Source organism: Dendropsophus ebraccatus, chromosome 1 (assembly GCF_027789765.1).
Source record: "Dendropsophus ebraccatus isolate aDenEbr1 chromosome 1, aDenEbr1.pat, whole genome shotgun sequence".
In the NCBI taxonomy this organism is placed as follows: domain Eukaryota; kingdom Metazoa; phylum Chordata; class Amphibia; order Anura; family Hylidae; genus Dendropsophus; species Dendropsophus ebraccatus.
Window position 1 is genome coordinate 114,963,422 of NC_091454.1, and position 20,199 is coordinate 114,983,620.

Genomic DNA, 20,199 nt, shown 5'->3' on the forward strand with positions numbered 1-20,199 from the left:
AACTGTACCATAGTTTTTTTGTTTTTCTAATATTACATCGACAGCAAGAAAACAAATGGAAAACAAAACAAACAAGTGGGTCAACTGTCCGTAATACATAAGAACAGTGCTAAAAGCTTGCCCATTGCCTTTTATTCTATTTTTAATAGAGGAGAAGATGAAAGGACTAAGAAGAAAAAAAAAATCTACTTACGTTCCATGCAGCAGTGGATCAAAAGGTGGATGTTGTGCTCCATACACATGCTGAATACTGATATGTAGGAAAAACATAAAAACAAAGATGTCACAAAAATTCAGAATTAAAAAAAACAACAACAATAAGGCTTGCCTTAAAAACAGTTTCCTTTACACAAGACCTAGCATTCTGCCCATACAAAGGGGACTTTTAAAAGGGTATTCTGAGTAAAAAACAACTCCTCCTGGAACTATGGGATAGGGTATAAACTTTGTCCAATCACCAGGGGTCTGACTGCTGGGATACCACTGTAATCTTTAGAACAGGGCCTTAGGGCCTATTCACATGATATTTTTCACTCTGCTATTTTTCATCTGCAATTGTGAAGGGGGCCCTTGAAATACATTGATCCTATTTTCTGCACGCAGTTGCGGACGTGTGATTAGGGCCTTAGTCTGGAATAGCTTTGCCACTCCATTTACTGTCTATAGAGCTGCCAAACATGACAAATACTTGAGGCTCCATTCTGGAGATCTGACACATACCCTTTCACAGGGAATAAGTTATTTTAACTCTGAATAAATCTTTAACATTGAAAGCCTGTCTTCAAGATAGGTAAGCAATATTTTGGATTCGACTTTGAAATTCGACTCATGGGAAACAGATGATCAGCTATTTAAAAAAACCACAACACTCACCCGAGTAAATGCGTGCTTCAGGCTACTGTTTTTTAAATACATATTGGAACCCTACATAGTAAAGATGGTAGATACATTATAACATTATAACAAACTGCCAGCTTTCTTAAAAATGGAACCCAGTCAGCCTCTGAACTTAAAAAATCGTTTTTTCATTCACTACCAATAAGAAGACATACTAAAAACGTGGAGCATTGAAACTATTAAAATATGAAACCTGCCAAACATGGCTCAAACCGACACTTGGATAGAAACAGTTTTGTGCAAAATTGGCAGATTGTAGTAATGTGGGTGTAGTTATTACTAGTTGTAGTATTGTTCTGGGGCCCTGGGCAATCTCCCAGATAACCCGGCCCCCTTCCCCCTCCTTAACCCCTTAAGGACTAAAGGAGTACATTTACGCCCCAACTGCCTTAGGCCTTAAGGCAGGAGGACGTAAATGTACGCCCTGCCGCAGTCCCGGGCTATGGAGCTGAGCTCGCCCCATAGCGGGTGAGAATTGGCTGCTATCTGCAGCCAGGCCCTCACCCTCAATGGCGGGCGACCGCAATCTAGCAGCCACCCGCCACTAAGCCCTTAAACGCTGCGATTGCGCCGTTACTCCTGTCACTTACCGATCAGGACCCCGCAGCGTGTCTGTGGGGGTCCCGATCGCACTGCCTGACTGACTAGGGTATACTTCTTACCTCTGTGCAGTCTGTCACAGGCCCCAGGCAGGCTCTATAAGATCACAAATAACACTGATCCCTGCTATGCTATGGCATAGCAGTGATCAGTGTATGAAATCTAATGTATTAATGTATAAGTCCCCTAAGGGGATTAAAAAATGTAAAGAAAAAAATATCAATAAAAGTTTTAAAAAATGCCCCATAGCCCCTCCCCCAATGAAAGTGAAATCACCCCCCCCTTCCCATTTTATACATAAAACACATAAAAATGATAGTTAATTAACATATATTAAACCGTAGCGTGCGTAATCGTCCGATCTATTAAAATAAAACAATATTGTTCCTGCACGATGAACAGCATGAACAAAAAGTGGTAAAAAACACAGGGATTGCTTTTTAAAAATTACATTTTATGTAAAGAAAAAAAATTATTTGCTTATAAAAAGCAATCTAGAAAAAAATGTTACTAATAAAAACTAGAAATCATGGCGCAAAAATTTATGCCCCAAACCACCCCATAGGTGAAAAAATAAAAGCGCTATAAGCTCACAATAGGGCCATTTTAAATACACCTATTTGCAAAAAAAAAGTTTTACTGCTAATAAAAATAGTAAAGAGTTAGAAAACCTAGTAAACATGCATATCACCATGTTCAGACCGACTTATAGAATAAAGGAAAATTTTTGGGGGTTCAGTCATTCATTTTTGGCAGATTGAAAGATGCCATTACAAAGTACACCTGTTCCTGAAAAAAACAAGACCTCACATGGCCCAGTAGGTGGAAAAATTAAAGAGTTATGGGTCTTAGAAGGCGAGGAAATAAAAACAAAAACGCAAAAGTGACAATTGGCCTGGTCCTTAAGGTCATTTCAGGCTCTGTCCTTAAGGGGTTAAAGTGTCACTGTTTAAATTATTTTTGCAAAAATCAATAGTACAGGCGATTGCAAGAAACTATGTAATTGGGTTTATTAGACAAAAAAATGCATATTTATCATGAAAAAGCAGTTTAAAGCTCTCCCCCCTGTCTTGATGGTTCTCTTATGGAGAGGGGAGGGGTTGAGGGAGATGAGGCACCAAAACAGGACAACAAAGAGTTAATTAAGCTACATCACAAGGCTATCTACGCTGAAGTCAGCACTGACCTCTCTAAACTCTGAATACCGGCTTTCACACAGGTCCCGCTTAGTAATCCTTTGTTCTCTGCTCTCTGCTGCTGACTAATCTCCCTCTTCTCCTCTCCATGGAAGAGAAAGGGCTTGACTGATGTAAAAGAGTAGAGATTTCCTGATAATGAGCAGTGAATGAGAGAGAGGAAGGAGGGGGGGCTGGGAAAAGGCTTTTTGAATGCAGATAATGGCATATTTGCCTAATATATCCAATTACAAAGTTTCTTAAAATCGCCTGGACTACAGATTTTTGCCAAAAAAACCCCAAACCTTTAATTTGGGCTCTGCTGGCAGCTGCTGTGGCAGCACTATTACGGAAGCTGCAGTAACACATGTCGAACAGGGACAGGAGGAGGCCACTGTCTTTTTTCTCTGCTCTCCCCTGCTCCTAAACATCTCTTCACAATTACTGTTGTATACAGCTTTCATTCGGAAGAGAAGCTCAGGAGCAGGGGAGAGCGTGCATGCTCACATCCTGGCAAAGAGAGACGACAAGCGCCAACATTTAGGCAGAAGGGAATGTTCCCATCTCCAATATCATGCCCCCTGTTTACAGCCCTAAACAGACAGTGTGAAGTGCCCACACTGAATGAAAATCCACTGCAAGAATGTAGTGCCATAGGGAATGACAGCACACAGTACCGCAGCGGATTTCGCTGCAGAACTCGCAGCATGAAATCCGCTGCGATATGGTACATGTGAAGGCACCCTTATAGCAGGTTTGACAAGATTACTGATAAGATATCCATAAGATGGTGATTTGTAACTGCAGCTCAGCAACATAGTCAAGTGAACAGGAGCTGAACCGCAGTGACACGTTGCCACTGCTACACAATGAACAGAGACAAACTCCACTCACTGTGTATTGTGGTGCCAAAGAGCTGTGGTGCCAATAACCCAAGATTCTGTGCCAAGTTTACCTTAACAGTTAATGGAATTGCAACACGTAGTATTTAAAAGTGTTGTGCTGAAGCAGCCTTTCTGCATATTACAGCTAGAGGCAGCACTGCCCTTCCACTGTAGATCTTTACAATACAAAAAATGTATTACATATATAGTGCCACCTTAGGCCACAGTAGATAAGAAAATCCCAGCACTCGCCTATTGAAGTTATGCTTGTTTATTTATTTGCAAAACATAATAAAGTATAGGAGGACGCGTTTCAGCATATAGCCTTCATCTGCTCAGCTGGAGCTGATAAAGGCTTTATGCCGAAACGTGTCCTTCTATACTTTATTATGTTTTACAAATAAATAAACAAGCATAACTTCAACAGGTGAGTGCCGGGATTTTCTTATCTACTATGTTTGTGAAGCCATCCCACCACAAGCACCACCACCGCAGAAGTGCCGTCTACTCTACAATACAAGAAACCTTAGGCCACATGCACACATTCTGTGAATCACGTAAGATGTGGGCTAGGTGACGGCACGGTGGAATCACAGACGTCCCGGCATTATGTCTCATTACGATGTGGGAGCACCTGAAGTGTTTACATCTTTGCAAGACTGTACCGATAAAGCGAGGTGTCAGTGTCAGTACATTCCTTCAAAGATGTAATCACTATGGGGGACACTTATTTGGTCTAGAATTTTTTGTGCCAGGCTTAAAAATGTCCCAACAGTGCGGAGGCTCTAAAGATTTATGAGGGCTGGGCAGCATGCAAGGAGGCATGCTGGACGGGCCAAGGGGGATTCTCCGGGCTGCCCACAATATATATTCATATATTCATAGTGAGCAGCACAAGAGGGGGCAAGGGAGAGGGCGGACTGAGCCGGTGTTGATGGGACGTCTTCCCTTCGCAAGCGCAGTAAATAGAGGCCTCACTATGTATTTATGAATATGCATAGTGGGCGGGCTGGTAGGGGGCAGGCTGGGCGGGCCGAGGTGTTGCTCCCGGCAGCTGGGAGATGCCCCAAATGATCCTAAGGTCACCAGCATAGGGGCAATTAGGGAATATGGACAGAATGCGGAGGAGAAGAAAGGAATTATTAACGGCAATCGATTTATATAAAGTACAGAGCTGCTGGGGCATATCAGCAGGTTCACTGGGCAGAACCTGCTGATAGTGCCACTTTGAATAAAACTGTCAGTAGGTGTGTGCCGAATAGAACAATTCAACCAATCACAGCTTAGCTTTCATTTTAAAAGAATATGAGAAATAAGCTAAACTCTGATTTGCTGCTATGGGCAACAAGGAGAATCTTACTCTAGGATTGCTTGATGGATCTTCCTCAATGTTTTACTGAAAGGGAAACCGAGAGCATGGATATGCATATATCTGTGCTGCCTGTTTCCAGTTACTTGCTGAGTGAGCATCCTGTAGCTACTTTTAGCTTTGCTCTGTGATCCAGCGTCTTGGTAAAAAAAAGATATCTTTACTTCGTGCTGACAGTGTCACAGAGGCAGGTCTGTGACACCGGTAATGCCCACTCTCTAACCACCTTTGTCTTCAGACTGCCCCCCACCGCCTTCCAGAATCACTGACAACCCACTCATCTTCGGCTGTGTGGGATATCAATGTGACCCGCCTTTCAAAACACAGAGCAGCCCTAAAGAGGACTATACAATGCTCATGTAATAGGTAACGGAAAGCTGGGAGCACAGATAAATGCATCTCTCTGCTGTCAAGTTTCCCTTTAAATTCTGTGCAGCTGTTCTTCCAATATTCAGGAGAATGGATGCCATGCTGTGCCACCATCTCCGCCCACCAGCTACTGATTGATAGCTGTTTTGCTACAGACAGAAAGCTGCCAATCAGTGGCCGCTGGGCAGAGGGCACAGAATGGCACCTGTTCTCCTGTACATCAGAATGGCTGAACATAAAGTAAGTAAAATATTGTTCCTCTCAGCATCTCTGTCTCTATTTTAGAGAGTCCTCAGACGGATACCTACTACCTATGGCTATGTCAGGCCTGCAGCTATCAGGGCATGATGGGAGTTGTAGTTCTGTATATTAGGGAGGGGTGTTAAACTCAGGCCCTTCAGCTGTTGCAAAACTACAATTCCCATCATGCCTGGACAGCCAAAGCTAAAGCTTTGGCTGTCCAGGCATGATGGGAATTGTAGTTTTGCTATAGCTGGAGGGCCGCAGTTTGACACCCCTGATGGAGTGGACCCTATTGGCAGAGTTTAGCAGATCCCAAGCACACCATCAGTATGAGGGCTGTCATAGGACTGGCTACCATCCAGGGATCAGGCAATGGATGTCATCGTACATATCATGCTCCTGCACACAGCTGTAATACACCTCGTTCATACATGTGTACCAGGAGCATTAGGTGTGAGATCCATCCCACATCCCCGTGTACATAGTGGCCGCTTCCTGCTCTGTACACACAGCCTAGTCCCCAGTCCCCTCCGCTCGCTGCTTGCAGGAGCCGCCGGTACCAGCCACACGCGAATGACCCCCAGCTGCTGGCAGTGAAGGGGTGTCATAGAATGCCAACACTACAGCCGGGCAGCCCTACACACTGACATGTCATCGCACATACGCACCTTCCCGGCATTTTAGCGACGTTCCTCTTCCAGAACTGCTTTCTCCCTGTATCGCTCGCCATTTTCTCCCCACATTACCGGCTCACAGGGATTACAAGACGAACCGCGACCGGTTGATTTATTGTACGGGGAAAAACCTATCCACTGTGAATGGGTGCCGCCATGTTTGAACCAGCAACAAACGGCATCGCCATTGGACGTCTTGACGTGCGGATGATGGCTGACCAATCATAAGTGCCGATACTTAGCACTACGGAAGTCAACAAAGTTTTGCCAGCACTTAAAGGTCCATGTATTTATTGTGACGTTATGCAGTCCGCAAATTGTCGTGTGATGCGTTCTCTGCTCTAAATCCCGCGGCCGCCCAGCCGATGCAGAACTATCACCCGGGAGAGCGATGGAAGCGATCTGATGATGGGAATTGTAGTTGTACTACAGCTGGAGGGAGATGAGGCATAGCCAACGGCTGAGCCATAGGACGAGGCGCCATGTTGTTAGTTGTAAGGGATCACATCCACGGAGAGAGCACTACGTATTGCTAAATAGTTATCCTCGTCTTATAGGAATACAGAGGAATGGAGAACTGAGTGAGATTGCTTTCCTAACAGACTTTGTCATATACGTTAACTATAAACATATATATGTCTCTCTATCTATCTATCTATCTATCTATCTATCTATCTATCTATCTATCTATCTATATATCCCTGTGTACATATTATAGTATTCAGCACCATCAAATTCACCCAAAAAAACTTGTAGTGTAAATAAATTGTATTGACATTGTATGCCATACAGCAGCATCAGTTTTTAGTATCTGTTTAACCCTTACAGAATGGGGCCAATTTCAATTTTTGCGTTTTCCGTTTTTTCCTCCTTGTGCTTAACCCCTTAAGGACAGAGCCAATTTCGATTTTTGCGTTTTCGTTTTTTCCTCCTTGTGCTTAAAAGGTCATAGCACTTGCATTTTTCCACTTAGAAACCCACATGAGCCCTTATTTTTTGCATCACTAATTGTACTTTGCAATGACAGGCTGAATTTTTGCATAAAGAACACTGCGAATCCAGAAAAAAAATAAATGTGAAATTGTAAAAAAAACGCATTTTGTTTATTTGGGGGAAATGTGTTTTTATGCCATTCGCCCTGGGGTAGAACTGACTTGTTATATATGTTCCTCAAGTCGTTACGATTAAAACGATATATAACATGTATAACTTATATTGTATCTGATGGCCTGTAAAAAATTCAAACCATTGTCAACAAATATACGTCACTTAAAACCTCTCCGTTCCCAGGCTTATAGCGGTTTTATCCTTTGGTCTATGGGGCTGTGTCAGGTGTAATTTTTTGCGCCATGATGTGATCTTTCTATCAGTACCTTGATTGCGCATATACGACTTTTTGATCGCTTTTTATTACAATTTTTCTGGATTTGATGCGACCAAAAATGCGCAATTTTGCACTTTGGGATTTTTTTGTGCTGATGCAGTTTACCGTGCGAGATCAGGAATGTGATTAATAGTTCGGGCGATTACGCACGCGGCGATAGCAAACATGTTTGTTTATTTATTTATTTACTTTTATGTATAACCTGAGAAAAGGGGGGTGATTCAGACTTTTATTAGGGGAGGGGGCTTTTTACTAATAACAATACTTTTTTCTTTTACTTTTACACTTATACTAGGAGCGATCTCTCCACTAGACACCAGGGATGACGCTGTGTCCGGTAATCGGATGCAGCTGTCATGTTTGACAGCTGCATCTGATTACTGTATTAGCGGGCACGGCGATCGGACCGTGCCCGCTAATACCTGCGGTCCGGGGCTACAAGCGGCACCCGGGACCGCCGCGGTTCAGAGCGAGGTCGCCGCGCAGCCCCACTCTGAACGTCCTTAACGGCATCAGGGCGTAAATATACGCCTTATGTCATTAAGGGGTTAAAAGGCCATAGCACTTGCAATTTTCACCTAGAAACCGACATGGGCCCTTATTTTTTGCGTCACTAATTGTACTTTGCAATGACAGGCTGAGTTTTTTCATAAAGTACACTGCGAAACCAGGAAAAAATTCAAAGTGTGGTGAAAATAAAAAAACGCATTTTGTTTATGTGGGGGGTATTTGTTTTTACGCCATTTGCCCTGGGGTAAAACTTGTTATGCATGTTCCTCAAGTCGTTACGATTACAACGATATGTAACATGTATGACTTTCATTGTATCTGATGGCCTGTAAAAAATTCAAACCATTGTTAACAAATATATGTTCCTAAAAATCGCTCCATTCCTAGGCTTATAGCGCTTTTATCCTTTGGTCTATGGGGCTGTGTCAGGTGTCATTTTTTGCGCCATGAAGTGTTCTTTCTATCAGTACATTGATTGCGCATATGTGACTTTTTGATCGCTTTTTATTACAATTTTTCTATATTTGATCTGAGCAAAAATGTGCAATTTTGCACTTTGGGATTTTTTTGCGCTTATGCCGTTTACCGTGCGAGATCAGGAATGTCATTAATTAATAGTTCAGGGATGATTACGCACACGGCGATACCAAACATGTTTGTTTATTTATTTATTTGTTTAATTTTATTTGTAACATGGGAAAAGGGGGGTGATTCTGACTTTTATTAGGCGGGGGGGGGGGGGGGGGGGGGGGTTATTTATCACCTTTATTTTTACTTTTACACTTATACTAGAAGCTTCCCAGGGGGACTTCTAGTATAAGTACACTGATCTCTCATTAAGATATATGCTGCATAGATATGCAGCATAGATCGATGAGATAGGCACATTGCTTCCGGCTGCAGCAGCCGGAAACAATCAATCAAGTGCCGAGCCGGGATCAGCGCTATTACGGCGCTGACTCCGGACGGAGTAAGATATGTGGATCGCTTCTCCGGGACAACGTCCCAGAGGAGCGATCCTCCCCACTAGACACCAGGGAAGTGCTGCAGTAAGTAATCGGATCCGATTACTGTATAAGCGGGCACGGCGATCGGACCGTGCCAGCTAATAGCCGCGGTCCCGGGCTACGAGTGGCACCCGGAACCGCGGCGGTTTAGAGGGCGGCCGCCGCGCGGCCCCACTCTAAACGCGCGTAGGCGGCCCTGGACGTACGGGTACGTCCAGGGTTGCCTAGGGGTTAAAGGAGAAGTCTGGAGAAAATTTGTCTGGAGGGACACTGAGCATACCCAGCCATTATCCTCTCCAGCAGTCGTGACATCACCATTTTATCCAGGAAGTGAAGCCTTGATGCAGTAGTAAGTGCAGGGAAAAAAGCACTTTATAAACATTTCCTGTAAAAAGTGTATGTTGGGGATTTGTATATAACTTTTGGGAGGCAATACAATACTTTAATAAAAAATTTTGGTGGACTTCTCCTTTAGCATATGCATTATCCGTTATGAAACATATCTATTTGTAAAAGAAAAAGAAAAAAAAATGTATAATGCCACTGACCCCAAAATATCATGTAACTTTGTAACCATCACACTAGACTATACCATCTGATCCCAAGCTCAGTACTGGGCCATCTTCAGTAATCACATGGTGCAGTCAGGATGCTCTGTCATTCTCAGAATTGGTGGGTTTCTAGTAGTCAGCCCCCCCACTGATAAGGGGGATGGGGACCTTGCTCTGCAAAGCGCTTTTCAGAGGTGCTAGATCAGAACGGGGGTCAGGAACTGCAGGGCTTAGGGCCCTATTCCACGGGACAATTATCATTTGAAAAATTGTTAGATCGTGTACAATTGAACAATAATCTTTTTGTGTAATAGCAGACAACGATTAAACGACCAACGAGAAATTGTTGGTCATACATCATTCGATGTAATAAGATGTCGCTCACAGTAGCAACGACAGCAAGAATGATCATCGTTCCATGTAATTGGGTGAACAATTTCAGGTCATTCACTATAGTGGTCGTTTGAGATTGTTTATCGTTAATCATCAAAAAATTGCTTTGTGGAATAGGACCCTTAGAATGTCCTACACAAACATTGGTGAAGGGGTTGAGTCACTTTTCACTGCTGCCACCAATAGAAATGCATATATAAATGTAAAAAATATATACATTTTATGAAGTTATGTACAAAAATAACCTATTAGGGTGCGTTCACACATACAGGATCTGCAGCTGACTTTCTGCAGCAGATTTCAGTTAAATAACTGAACACAGCATCAAATCTGATGCTGTGTTCAGTTATTTAACTGAAATCTGCTGCAGAAAATCAGCTGCAGATCCTGTATGTGTGAACGCACCATTAAAAAATATTGAATTAGTTTGAGGTATGTTTCACAAAGGTAGAATATTTAGCTACTTAAAAATAACTATCATTTTTAAAAACTTCTGTTAGAAATGTGTATCATGGGGGTCCAAGTGCTGAGAACCTGCCGATCGTTAGAAAGAAGGGACAGAAGCGCCCAGCAGCTTGTGCAATGTGCCCCCTTATCTCCACTATACTGCTAATATGAGCAGTCTACGGAATTATGTGAAGTGCATAAAAAAATAAAATGCTCCCAAATCTGACTGGTCTTACTCACCATGTCTCCCTGAGTATTGTGTGCCGTCTCCTGTCTTTCTTGCTGCTGCTGTTCCTGGGTTACAAGTTTTTCTAAAAAGCCTTCTATATCCAAGATTGCGCTGGCCAGGAAACTACATTTCCCATCATGCAGTACTTCTCCCTGTTTGGTCCATTTACACCCACCCCTTATCTTTTTTTCCTGCCCACTGCTGTCATTACTATTGTACAGTATACACAGGACTGTCTATTTCACTGATGTGCATCGCATCACCCAGTATATATTCTACTATGAGTATCTCCCTGTCGGACAGACACTTGCAGTACATCTCCACAGAATGAGCAGAGCTGATACAAACAAGATGTAGCAGAGCTGATACCCACATGATGTAGCAGAGCTGATTATGTTGCAGAGTGCGGGCAGCATGAGAGAGAGACAGAACTGGGAGCTGATTTGGGAGGAGGGGTCGGAGTTGTGTTGGGTCAGAACCAGGGGAGGTGTTGGAGGTAGGCAGCATGAGCGACTCCCGGACGGAGACGGAGAGAGCTGGCTCAAGCTGACAGATGGAGGGGGCTGAAGCGGCCACAGGACAGGAAAGTAGGGATCTGGCAGCTAATTGGGGGGGACAGTTGCAGTGTCGGGAGTGACAGGATTGTGTGCATAAGGGAGTCACTGTCGGGGGGAGCTGACAGCTGCAGAGTGCAGCCGCAGCGTGGGAGCGAGCCACAGCCGGGAGCTGATTTTTGGGGGGAAGGTGTAGTTGCGGCTAGAAAGCCAGTGTAGGGAGCTGACAGCTGGCTGAGGGAGCAGAGCTGTCATACCATTGAAGAGAGGTGAACCTTCTCAGAAGGTGTGGGCCAGGAAGGAGCATCATGTTAGAGTGTACTGCATTTAGATCTTTTTTTTTTCATGAAGTGGGGGTGAATCAGCAGTAATAGCACCAAAATGGGATACCCCTTCAAGACTATGGATGGCCGCCATTTAACAGCAAATATTTGCTGTTATTTCAAAACAACGGCTGTTATATTGAAATAATGGCAGTTATTTACTGTTATATGGCGGCCATCCGCTCAATTTCATCATTGTTTGAACAGAGCCTTTCTGTGTCTTCAATCCACTCCTGGTTGAGGTTGCAAAAATACTGACCAAATACTGACTGAAAAATACTGTGTGAACCCAGCCTTACTGTCCAAATACCTGTAAACCCAAATCTAAGTTTATTAGGCACTTTAAGATATCTCCTGTGTGCCACCTCATATTTTTTTTACGTTTGGCACATTTTACAGCTTGCACATTTTGAGGCCAAATTCTGGATTATTAGTAAGCATTCCATATGGAATTTCCAATTGCAGTAGAATAAACACAGTCTTACTATCTTTTTTTTAAAAACATAACATGTATGTGGAATATAAAGTTGCTGCTAACTTTCAGTATACCATTGAAATATTTAGATTTCTTTTTAATATCTTTTGCCACTAACCTCACCGATCTGCACACATCTAAAATCATTTTATTTTTCATTTCCATGCATACTGTACGTTCAGTCAGCGCTCGCAAATTGGCACCTGAACAAACCTATATACCATGCTGTGTTCAACCAAAAAATCATCAAGAAGGTGGATGAAAATGTTGGAAATGTAATGTACTTGTACTTGTTGGGAGCACCATCCACACTGTCAGCTGCCTTTTCAGCATCATTGATCTCACTGACTTTTAGAGTTCCTCTTCACGATTTGACAGAGGCTGATAAAACATACAGTGCAGCTTATAAAAAAGAAGAGGGAAGTGAAAGCATTGTATATGAACTGAACTAAAAAAAAAAATATATAAATTTACACACTAAGTCAAGTCAATGCAATGCTGCCCGCTGTGTTAACACATTGTTATTCTAACGCCCGTTCTTTAAAACAGGCATTAGAATAATGTGCCTGTCAATTATTTCCGGACGCTGTTCACTAAACGTCCGGAAACATCAGCTGTTCACACAATGCAATGTGCAGTATTGGCCGTACATTGCATTAAAGTGAATGGCTAATTGATTTTTGGGCACACCCAACGGTAGGCCTCCAGTTTTAATTTTAGGGCTTTAACAAAAATACTGTATTACATTAACCAATTAAAAATTACAGTTTTTACATAGTACATTTTCACAGGCTCAAAAGTAACTGAAAAAAATAACAATATTTTTAACCCCTTAAGGTCTGAGCCAATTTTCATTCTTGCACTTTCGTTTTTTCCTCCTCGTGTTTAAAAGGCCAAAGTGCTTGTATTTTTTAATCTACAGACCCACTTTGGCCCTTATTTTTTGCACCACTAATTGTACTTTGCAATGAAAGACTTAATTTTTGTATAAAAACATGCTGCGAAACTGTAAAAAAAATGTATATGTGTGGTGAAATTGAAAACTTATTATTTTTTTTTTATTTGGGTTTTCTTTGTGTTTACGCCATTTGCCCAATGGTAAAACTAACATGTTATATATGTTACTCAAGTTGTTACGATTACAACGATATGTAACTTTTATTTTATTTGACAGCTTTGGTTACACCTGGTTTAAATTGCCCACACCAACCAATCACAGCCCATCTTATATGTTACTAGAGTTGAAAGCTGAGCTGTGATTTGTTGCTGTGGGCAGTTTACACCAGGTGTATAAATACACCCTTTCATAAATTCATAAATTTCCCCTAAATGTTCCTTAAAATTGCTCTATGACCATGCTTATAGGGCTGTTATCCTTTGGTCTATGTGGCTTTGTGAGGTTGTGTGACCTTGTTTGCGTATAGGCGACTTTTTGATCACTTTTTATAACAATTTTTCTGGATTTGGTGCGACCAAAAATGTGCAATTTTGCAGCGCGGCCCCTCTCTGAACTCCCCTAATGGCACCATGATGTATGAGATACGTCATGGGTTGTTAAGGGTTTAAATACCTAAATGCTGACTTACTTTGTAGTGTAACGACATGCAAACAACTTCTCATTCGCCATGTCATTGCTGCTGCATTTATACCAGAAGATTAACACTTAACCCCTTAAGGACAGAGCCCAAAATGACCTTAGGGTCCCCGACAATTTTCAGATTTGAATTGTTACTTCTTCCTCTACTCCTTTTAAGAGCTATAACTCTTTTATTTTTCCTTCTACAGGGCCATGTAGGGGCTTTTTTTTCCAGAAATAAGTGTACTTTGTAATGGCGCCTTTGAATCTAGCATAAAAATATGGCAAAACCCCTAAAATATTATTTATGGGGTTAAATTGGGCTAAAAAATACAACTCTGTAAATTTTGTGTGTGAGGAGGGGGTGTCTGTGTTTACATATTGCACTTTATGGTAAAACTGACATGCTATCTTTGTTCTATAGGTCAGTCTAAATACAGCGATATGCAGTTTATATAGCTTTTCTAATGTTTTACTGTTTTTTTTAACAGTAAGACTGTCAGGAATGTGCCTTTGCGCTCCTCTGTTAGTGGCGTGCAGCGCAGAAGGTACTGAACCTGGTGTGAACAGGGCTCAGTTTTATCTGTTCAGCCACACCCGCCTTGCCACTTAGCCTCTAGCTGATTCCTGCAGCTAAGCAGTCTTGTGTTCCCTTGACAGACAGGTGCCTCTGCCACTTATGGTGTTTGCTATCTGAGCACCGGTCCAATGGGAATCTGGACCGGACTCCTTCATCTCATAAATAGTCTGTGTGGTCAGCAGCAAGTCGCTGGCTATTAGTTTGTCTAGGCTAAGCCTTTTCTTATTGTTCCTAACTGTCCTTTACCTCTGCTTGATTCATTCTATTGTTCTTTCAGTTGCCCGTCCTTGACTCTGACCATCCAACTGTTATCCGATTTTGTACCTTTGCTGTCCGCTGTTATCAACCTGATCCGTTCACTTTGGCTTATTGTGTTGTCTGTCTGTCTTCGTTGTGTGTATTCACTTCAGTAATATGGAGATCGTCACTGTGGTTGCCCGCAGTTGTTTAGGACTGTCTTGAAGCAAGTAAGGACAGTGGTGGGGTCCCGTTAAGGGCTCACTGTCTTTCCTGTCCTCTATCTGACTGACTGTCCCTGACAAAAACTTTTTTTGCAAATAGGTAGGATTAAAATGGCCCTATTGTGACTCTTATAACACTTTTATTTTTTTACCTACAGGGTTTTATGGGGCATCATCTGATCCCTAGTTATTAATACCGTATTTGTGTAGATATGAAGTATTGATCACTTAAAATATATAAAAAAATCAGCAAATCCATAATGTCCCTTGACAAAAGGACACCTCATATCCTTGCTACATGAGGTACTGTATATTGCACCAACAAAAGGACTCTGACGTCTCTAACATGGGAACTGCAACTTCAACACTTGGAATCAATCTCTAACAAATTTTTCATGAAATAACAGGCCCCATCAGACATGAAGCTGCCTTTTGCTGCGTTTACACAGAGTGATAATTCGCCCAATCAATTGTTTAACGATTTTGAAGCAACAATTTGGTTTTTATAACGATCAGCGTTTAGACGAATAAATCGTTAGAAAAATTGTTAGAAAATTTGTAGGAAAAATCATTATTGCGATCGTTATTAAGATTGCTTAAGCCCATCTTTTACATAGGGTGAATCTTTGAAAGACTGTTTACACGAATCAATCTGCGAATTTTTAGTGAACGATGAACGACGATTTGAGAACAAGTTGAAAGATCAAAATGAACGATTTTTCGCTTGTCGCTTGATTGTTGTCTGTGTTTACACGGAACCAATATTGCTCAAATGCAATCGTTATTGCGAAAATTCGAACGATAATCTTTCTGTGTAAATGTAGCATTTCCTAAGTCAATTAATTTTAAAGGGGTGTTCCCAATTCAGCATGTTATCCTCTGATCAGCAGAGTCCAACCAATAGGCCCCTAACCAATCATGAGAACAGGTAGAAAATTGTGACGGGGATAATTAACCCCTTAAGGTCAAAGCCAATTTTCGTTTTTGCGCTTTTGCTTTTTCCATTTTATGTTTAAAAGTTCATAGCGCTTGCATTTTTTCACCTAGAGACTTATATGAGCGCTTATTTTTTGCTAAACCAATTGTACTTTGCAATTACAGGCATAATTTTTCCATAAAATATGTTGTGAAACCGGAAAAAAATCATTTGCGCTGTCAAATTGAAAAAAAAACAAATTTGTTTTGCTTTCGGGGAGTTTTGCATTTATGCCGTTCGCCCTATGGTAAAACTGACTTGTTATGCATGTTCCTCAAGTCGTTACGATTACAACGATATATAACATGTATAACTTATATTGTATCTGATGGCCTGTAAAAAATTCAAACCATTGTTAACAAATATATGTCACTTAAAATCGCTCCATTCCCAGGCTTATAGCGCTTTTATCCTTTGGTCTATGGGGCTGTGTGAGGTGTCAGTTTTTGCGCCATGATGCGTTCTTTCTACCGGTACCTTGATTGCGCATATACGACTTTTTGATCGCTTTTTATTACATTTTTTCTGGATTTGATGCGACCAAAAATGCGCAATTTTGCACTTTGGGATTTTTTTGCGCTTACGCCGTTTACCGTGTGAGATCAGGAATGTGATTAATTAATAGTTCAGGCGATTACGTGTGCGGTGATACTAAATATGTTTATTAATTTATTTATTTATTAATTTATATTTATAAAATGGGAAAAGGGGGGTGATTTGGACTTTTATTAGGGGAGGGGATTTTTTTATTAATAAAAACACTTTTTTACTTTTTTTTTTTACATACACTAGAAGCCCCCCTGGGGGGCTTGTATATACATAGCACTGATCTCTCATAGAGATCAATGCTGTGTATATACACAGCAAAGATCCATTAAATCGGTCATAGATTGCTATGGCCTGCTGCAGGCCACAGCAATCTATTGCCGAGCCGGGATCAGCGTCATTCCGACGCTGAGGCCCGGCAAGGGCAGAAGAACGGATCTCCCCCCCACGATCGCATCGCGGGGGGGAGATCCGTGCCACTAGACACCAGGGATGCACGAAGGAAAGCACTTCAATGCAGCTGTCAGGTTTGACAGCTGCATTGAAGGGCTTAATTAGCCGGTGCGGCAACGGGACCCACGCCGGCTAATAGAGGCACTGCCCGGCTGCAGATTGCGGCACCGTGACGTATCAGATACGTCATGGGTCACTAAGGGGTTAAAGCCTTATGCTACGTTTACACGATAATAATGTGTGAGTGATAATTCGCCTAATCGATTGTTTAATGATTTTGAAGCAACGATTTGGTTTTTATAACGATCAGCGTTTAGACGAATAAATCGTTTGAAAATTTCATAAGAAAAATCATTATTGCGATAGTTTTTAAGATCGCTTAAGCCCATCTTTTACATGGGGTAAATTGGTAAAAGACTGTTTACACTAAGCGATCTGTGAATTTTCATCGAACGACAATTTGAGAACATGTTGAAAGATCAAAATAAACGATTTCTCGCTCGTTGCTTGATCGTTTGATGTGTTTACACGGTACGATTATCGCTCAAATGCGATCGTTATTGCGAAAATTCAAACGATTATCGTTCTCTATAAACGCAGCATTACTCGCATGGGCAGTGCTCCATTCATTATTGGGCCATTGAACATTTCTGAGCATTGAATGAAAAAAGGGTTTGCATCATATAGAATGTTTTGTGCATTTTGTCCTGATACAGTCATTCTATAGACACAACTATGTAGGGTTAAGTCCTATCTTTACTATCTTCTCTATCTAGCTCTCTACAGGGAATGTTATCAAAGCCTTTTCTGAAAGTCCACATAGGCAATATCCACAGAACCTTCCTTCATCCACCACTTTTGTGACATAATCAATTAGCTTGACATGATCTTCCCACATTTAGGGTACCAACCCACTTGCCGGATCCGCAGCGAGTCCGTCCCCAGCCCACCCCGTTAACCCCCCGGCTGCCGGAGCATATACTTTACCTGATCCCGGCTCCGGCTTGCTTCGGCGGTTCCCGGTGTCTTCAGCAAGCCGGAGCCGGAATCAGGTAAAGTATATGCTCGCTCCAGCGGCCCGGGCGCCTGATCACCCCCCCCTGCAGCCCCGATTGCAACCCCCACCCCCCCCCCCCCCGCAGCCCCGGCCGCCCTATCTCCTCCCTCCACCGCAGCCCCGACCACCTGATCACCCCCTCCCCCCCGCAGCTCCGATCGCCCCCCCCCCCCGCAGCCCCGGCTGCCCTACCACCTCCCATCCCCGCAGCCCCAGCCGCCCGATTGCTCCTCCACAGCCCCGGCCGCCTGATCACCCCCTCGCAGCCCAAATTGGCCCCCCATAGCCCCGGCCGCCCTACCTCCTCGCAGCCCCAATCGCCCCCCTGCAGACCCGGCCGCCCTACCTCCTCGCAGCCCCCCAGATCGGTGCTGCGGGGGGGGGGCAATCGGGCTGCCGGGGCTGTGGGCGGCGGCTGGAGCAAGCATATACTTTACCTGATCCCGGCTTGCTGAAGACAGCGGGAACCGCCGAAGCAAGCCGGAGCCGGAATCAGGTAGAGTATATTCTCCGGGGGGTTGACGGGGAGTCCCGTTATCCCTGCTGCAATTTTGTCTGCCATTGAAAGAATAGGGCCGGGATTGCATTTTTGCTGCAATTTTCCTGCTATTTTGCAGCAAAATACACAAATGCTGTTAAATAGCACATTTTGCCATGATTTTTAACCAAATTACATATATTATAAAAATAGGCAAATGCTGAAACTATTAAAGAGACCCTGACTCTGTTTTTGTCAGTTGTACCAGTTGTGCCAATTGTAATGAAGAGAAGAAGGAACTCCTGTCAAAGATGCTGGAAAATGGGTGATGTCTAAAGATAAACAACAATGCCAAGTGTATGCTCTGAGTCTGGCCAACGAATGTAATTGTGCATTTAGGTATACAATGTATGCCTGTTAGAATTGTGACTTTGCGCTTCTAGGTCTGTGCCGGGCGGTTGAGGAAGCGCTTAGTTTCTGTTTTTCTCTTTCTGAATTGTGTCCTGCTTTACCAGCCTTACCCGCCTTGCCTGTCAGATTTCTGGCAGTGCAGGGGTTACTGCACTGCTAGATCTGCTCAGCTGAGCTTGGTGCTGGGATCAGAGCTGGTCCAATCATCTGCTGGACCCAGTCTCTGATTCTGGGTAAATAGCAGCAGACTCCTCTTTTCCCTGCTGACTGTTAGAGTTTACTCGCCTGCTCAGCTCCCTATCCCTTCTCTCTGTTCTCTGTGTTTCTGACTTCTATCGCCTGCCTCGACTTTGCATATTTCCGTCAGCCCTGATCTTTTGCGTCGTACCCTGACTATCCACCTGCTTATTGTTTTTGTACTGCGCCGCTCAACTGTTGCTGACCTGGTTTGTCTTACTTCTCTTATTGTGTTTGTTTGTCTGTCAGTGTTTTGTGTTCCACATATTAAGAGTAGGGAACGCTTTTGTGGTTGTCCCCGGCCGTTTAGGGCCATTGAGGCAAGTAGGCAGGGACAGTGGGCGGGACTAGTCAGGGCTCACTGTCCTTGTTTGTGTATGCTATTTTGCCTCTCCTGACAATGCCGAGCTGCTCAGTACCTACAAGAATGTTGATACCAAGGGCCCACAGAAGCTACATGCAGGAGCAGGTAATCTTGTAAAAAATTGCATTCCTTGTCCTGTAAGTAGCGATGCTATATGCCAAGCTACTTTGTGCAGTGATTGCTCCAGAGTAATGATGCATTTACACAGACAGATTATTTGACTGATTTATGAAGCCAAACCCAGGAACAGACTATAAACATAGAACAGGTCATAAAGGAAAGACTGAGATTTCTCTTCTCAAAGTCATTCCTGACTTTGGCTTCAAAAATATGTCAGCTAGTCTCTCTTTGTAAACACACCATAAGTGCCAATGCTATATGCATCATTTTTGCACTCTATATTTGCCGCCGAGCATACAATGTAATACTCAGAGCTCAGTGTAGAGAAGCAAGGACCTACGGAATCCAAATCAATTTTGTCATCTAATTTTGGACAAATCGTACCTAAACAAACAAAAGGAACAAAAGATCCAGTGAAAGTCAGACAATCTAGTAACCCAAATATATATTTTTTATGCTTTATCCCTCTTTGGGATACACTTTTGGTTTTGGCACAATAAATATGCCTCAAGCACTGCACCATACCATGCTGTATTTATCCAGCCTAACAAACTAAGAAATCTGCAGTTTGCATTCATAAAAATAATATATCTCAATTTCACATGCTTATTTTTTCATGGAATTTGTACACAGATAGTAAAACAAAAAATGTGATTTTTATGTACTTGTTTTCACTAAGTAACACTGAATTTATAGCAACTCAAAAGATCATACAGACAAATTGAATAACACTACTATTTTACAAAAAATGACAGCAAATTTGTCACACCTCCAAAAGTAGATCATAATACTCTATGATGCAATCGTGCTAAAGCTGTGATTTTCAAAGTACACATTATATCAAACTGGCTGTTCA

General features: G+C 42.6%; 1 protein-coding gene across 2 annotated transcripts in view; it reads right to left on the bottom strand.

Annotated features, from left to right (window-relative positions):
- Positions 1-6,416, bottom strand: part of TBC1D22A (TBC1 domain family member 22A) — a 407,989-nt gene extending 401,573 nt beyond the window's left edge. Inside the window, exons 1-2 of one of the 2 annotated variants that reach the window (XM_069976977.1) lie at positions 6,206-6,412; positions 194-250 (exon numbers count right to left, since the gene is read on the bottom strand). In XM_069976977.1, coding sequence (XP_069833078.1) covers positions 194-250; positions 6,206-6,267 — 119 coding nt within the window. In that variant the 5' untranslated portion in view covers positions 6,268-6,412. Of the gene's footprint in view, positions 1-193; positions 251-6,205 lie in introns of both variants that reach the window. The other variant, XM_069976986.1, reaches the window with a different exon arrangement.
- Between the last annotated feature and the right edge of the window lie 13,783 nt (positions 6,417-20,199).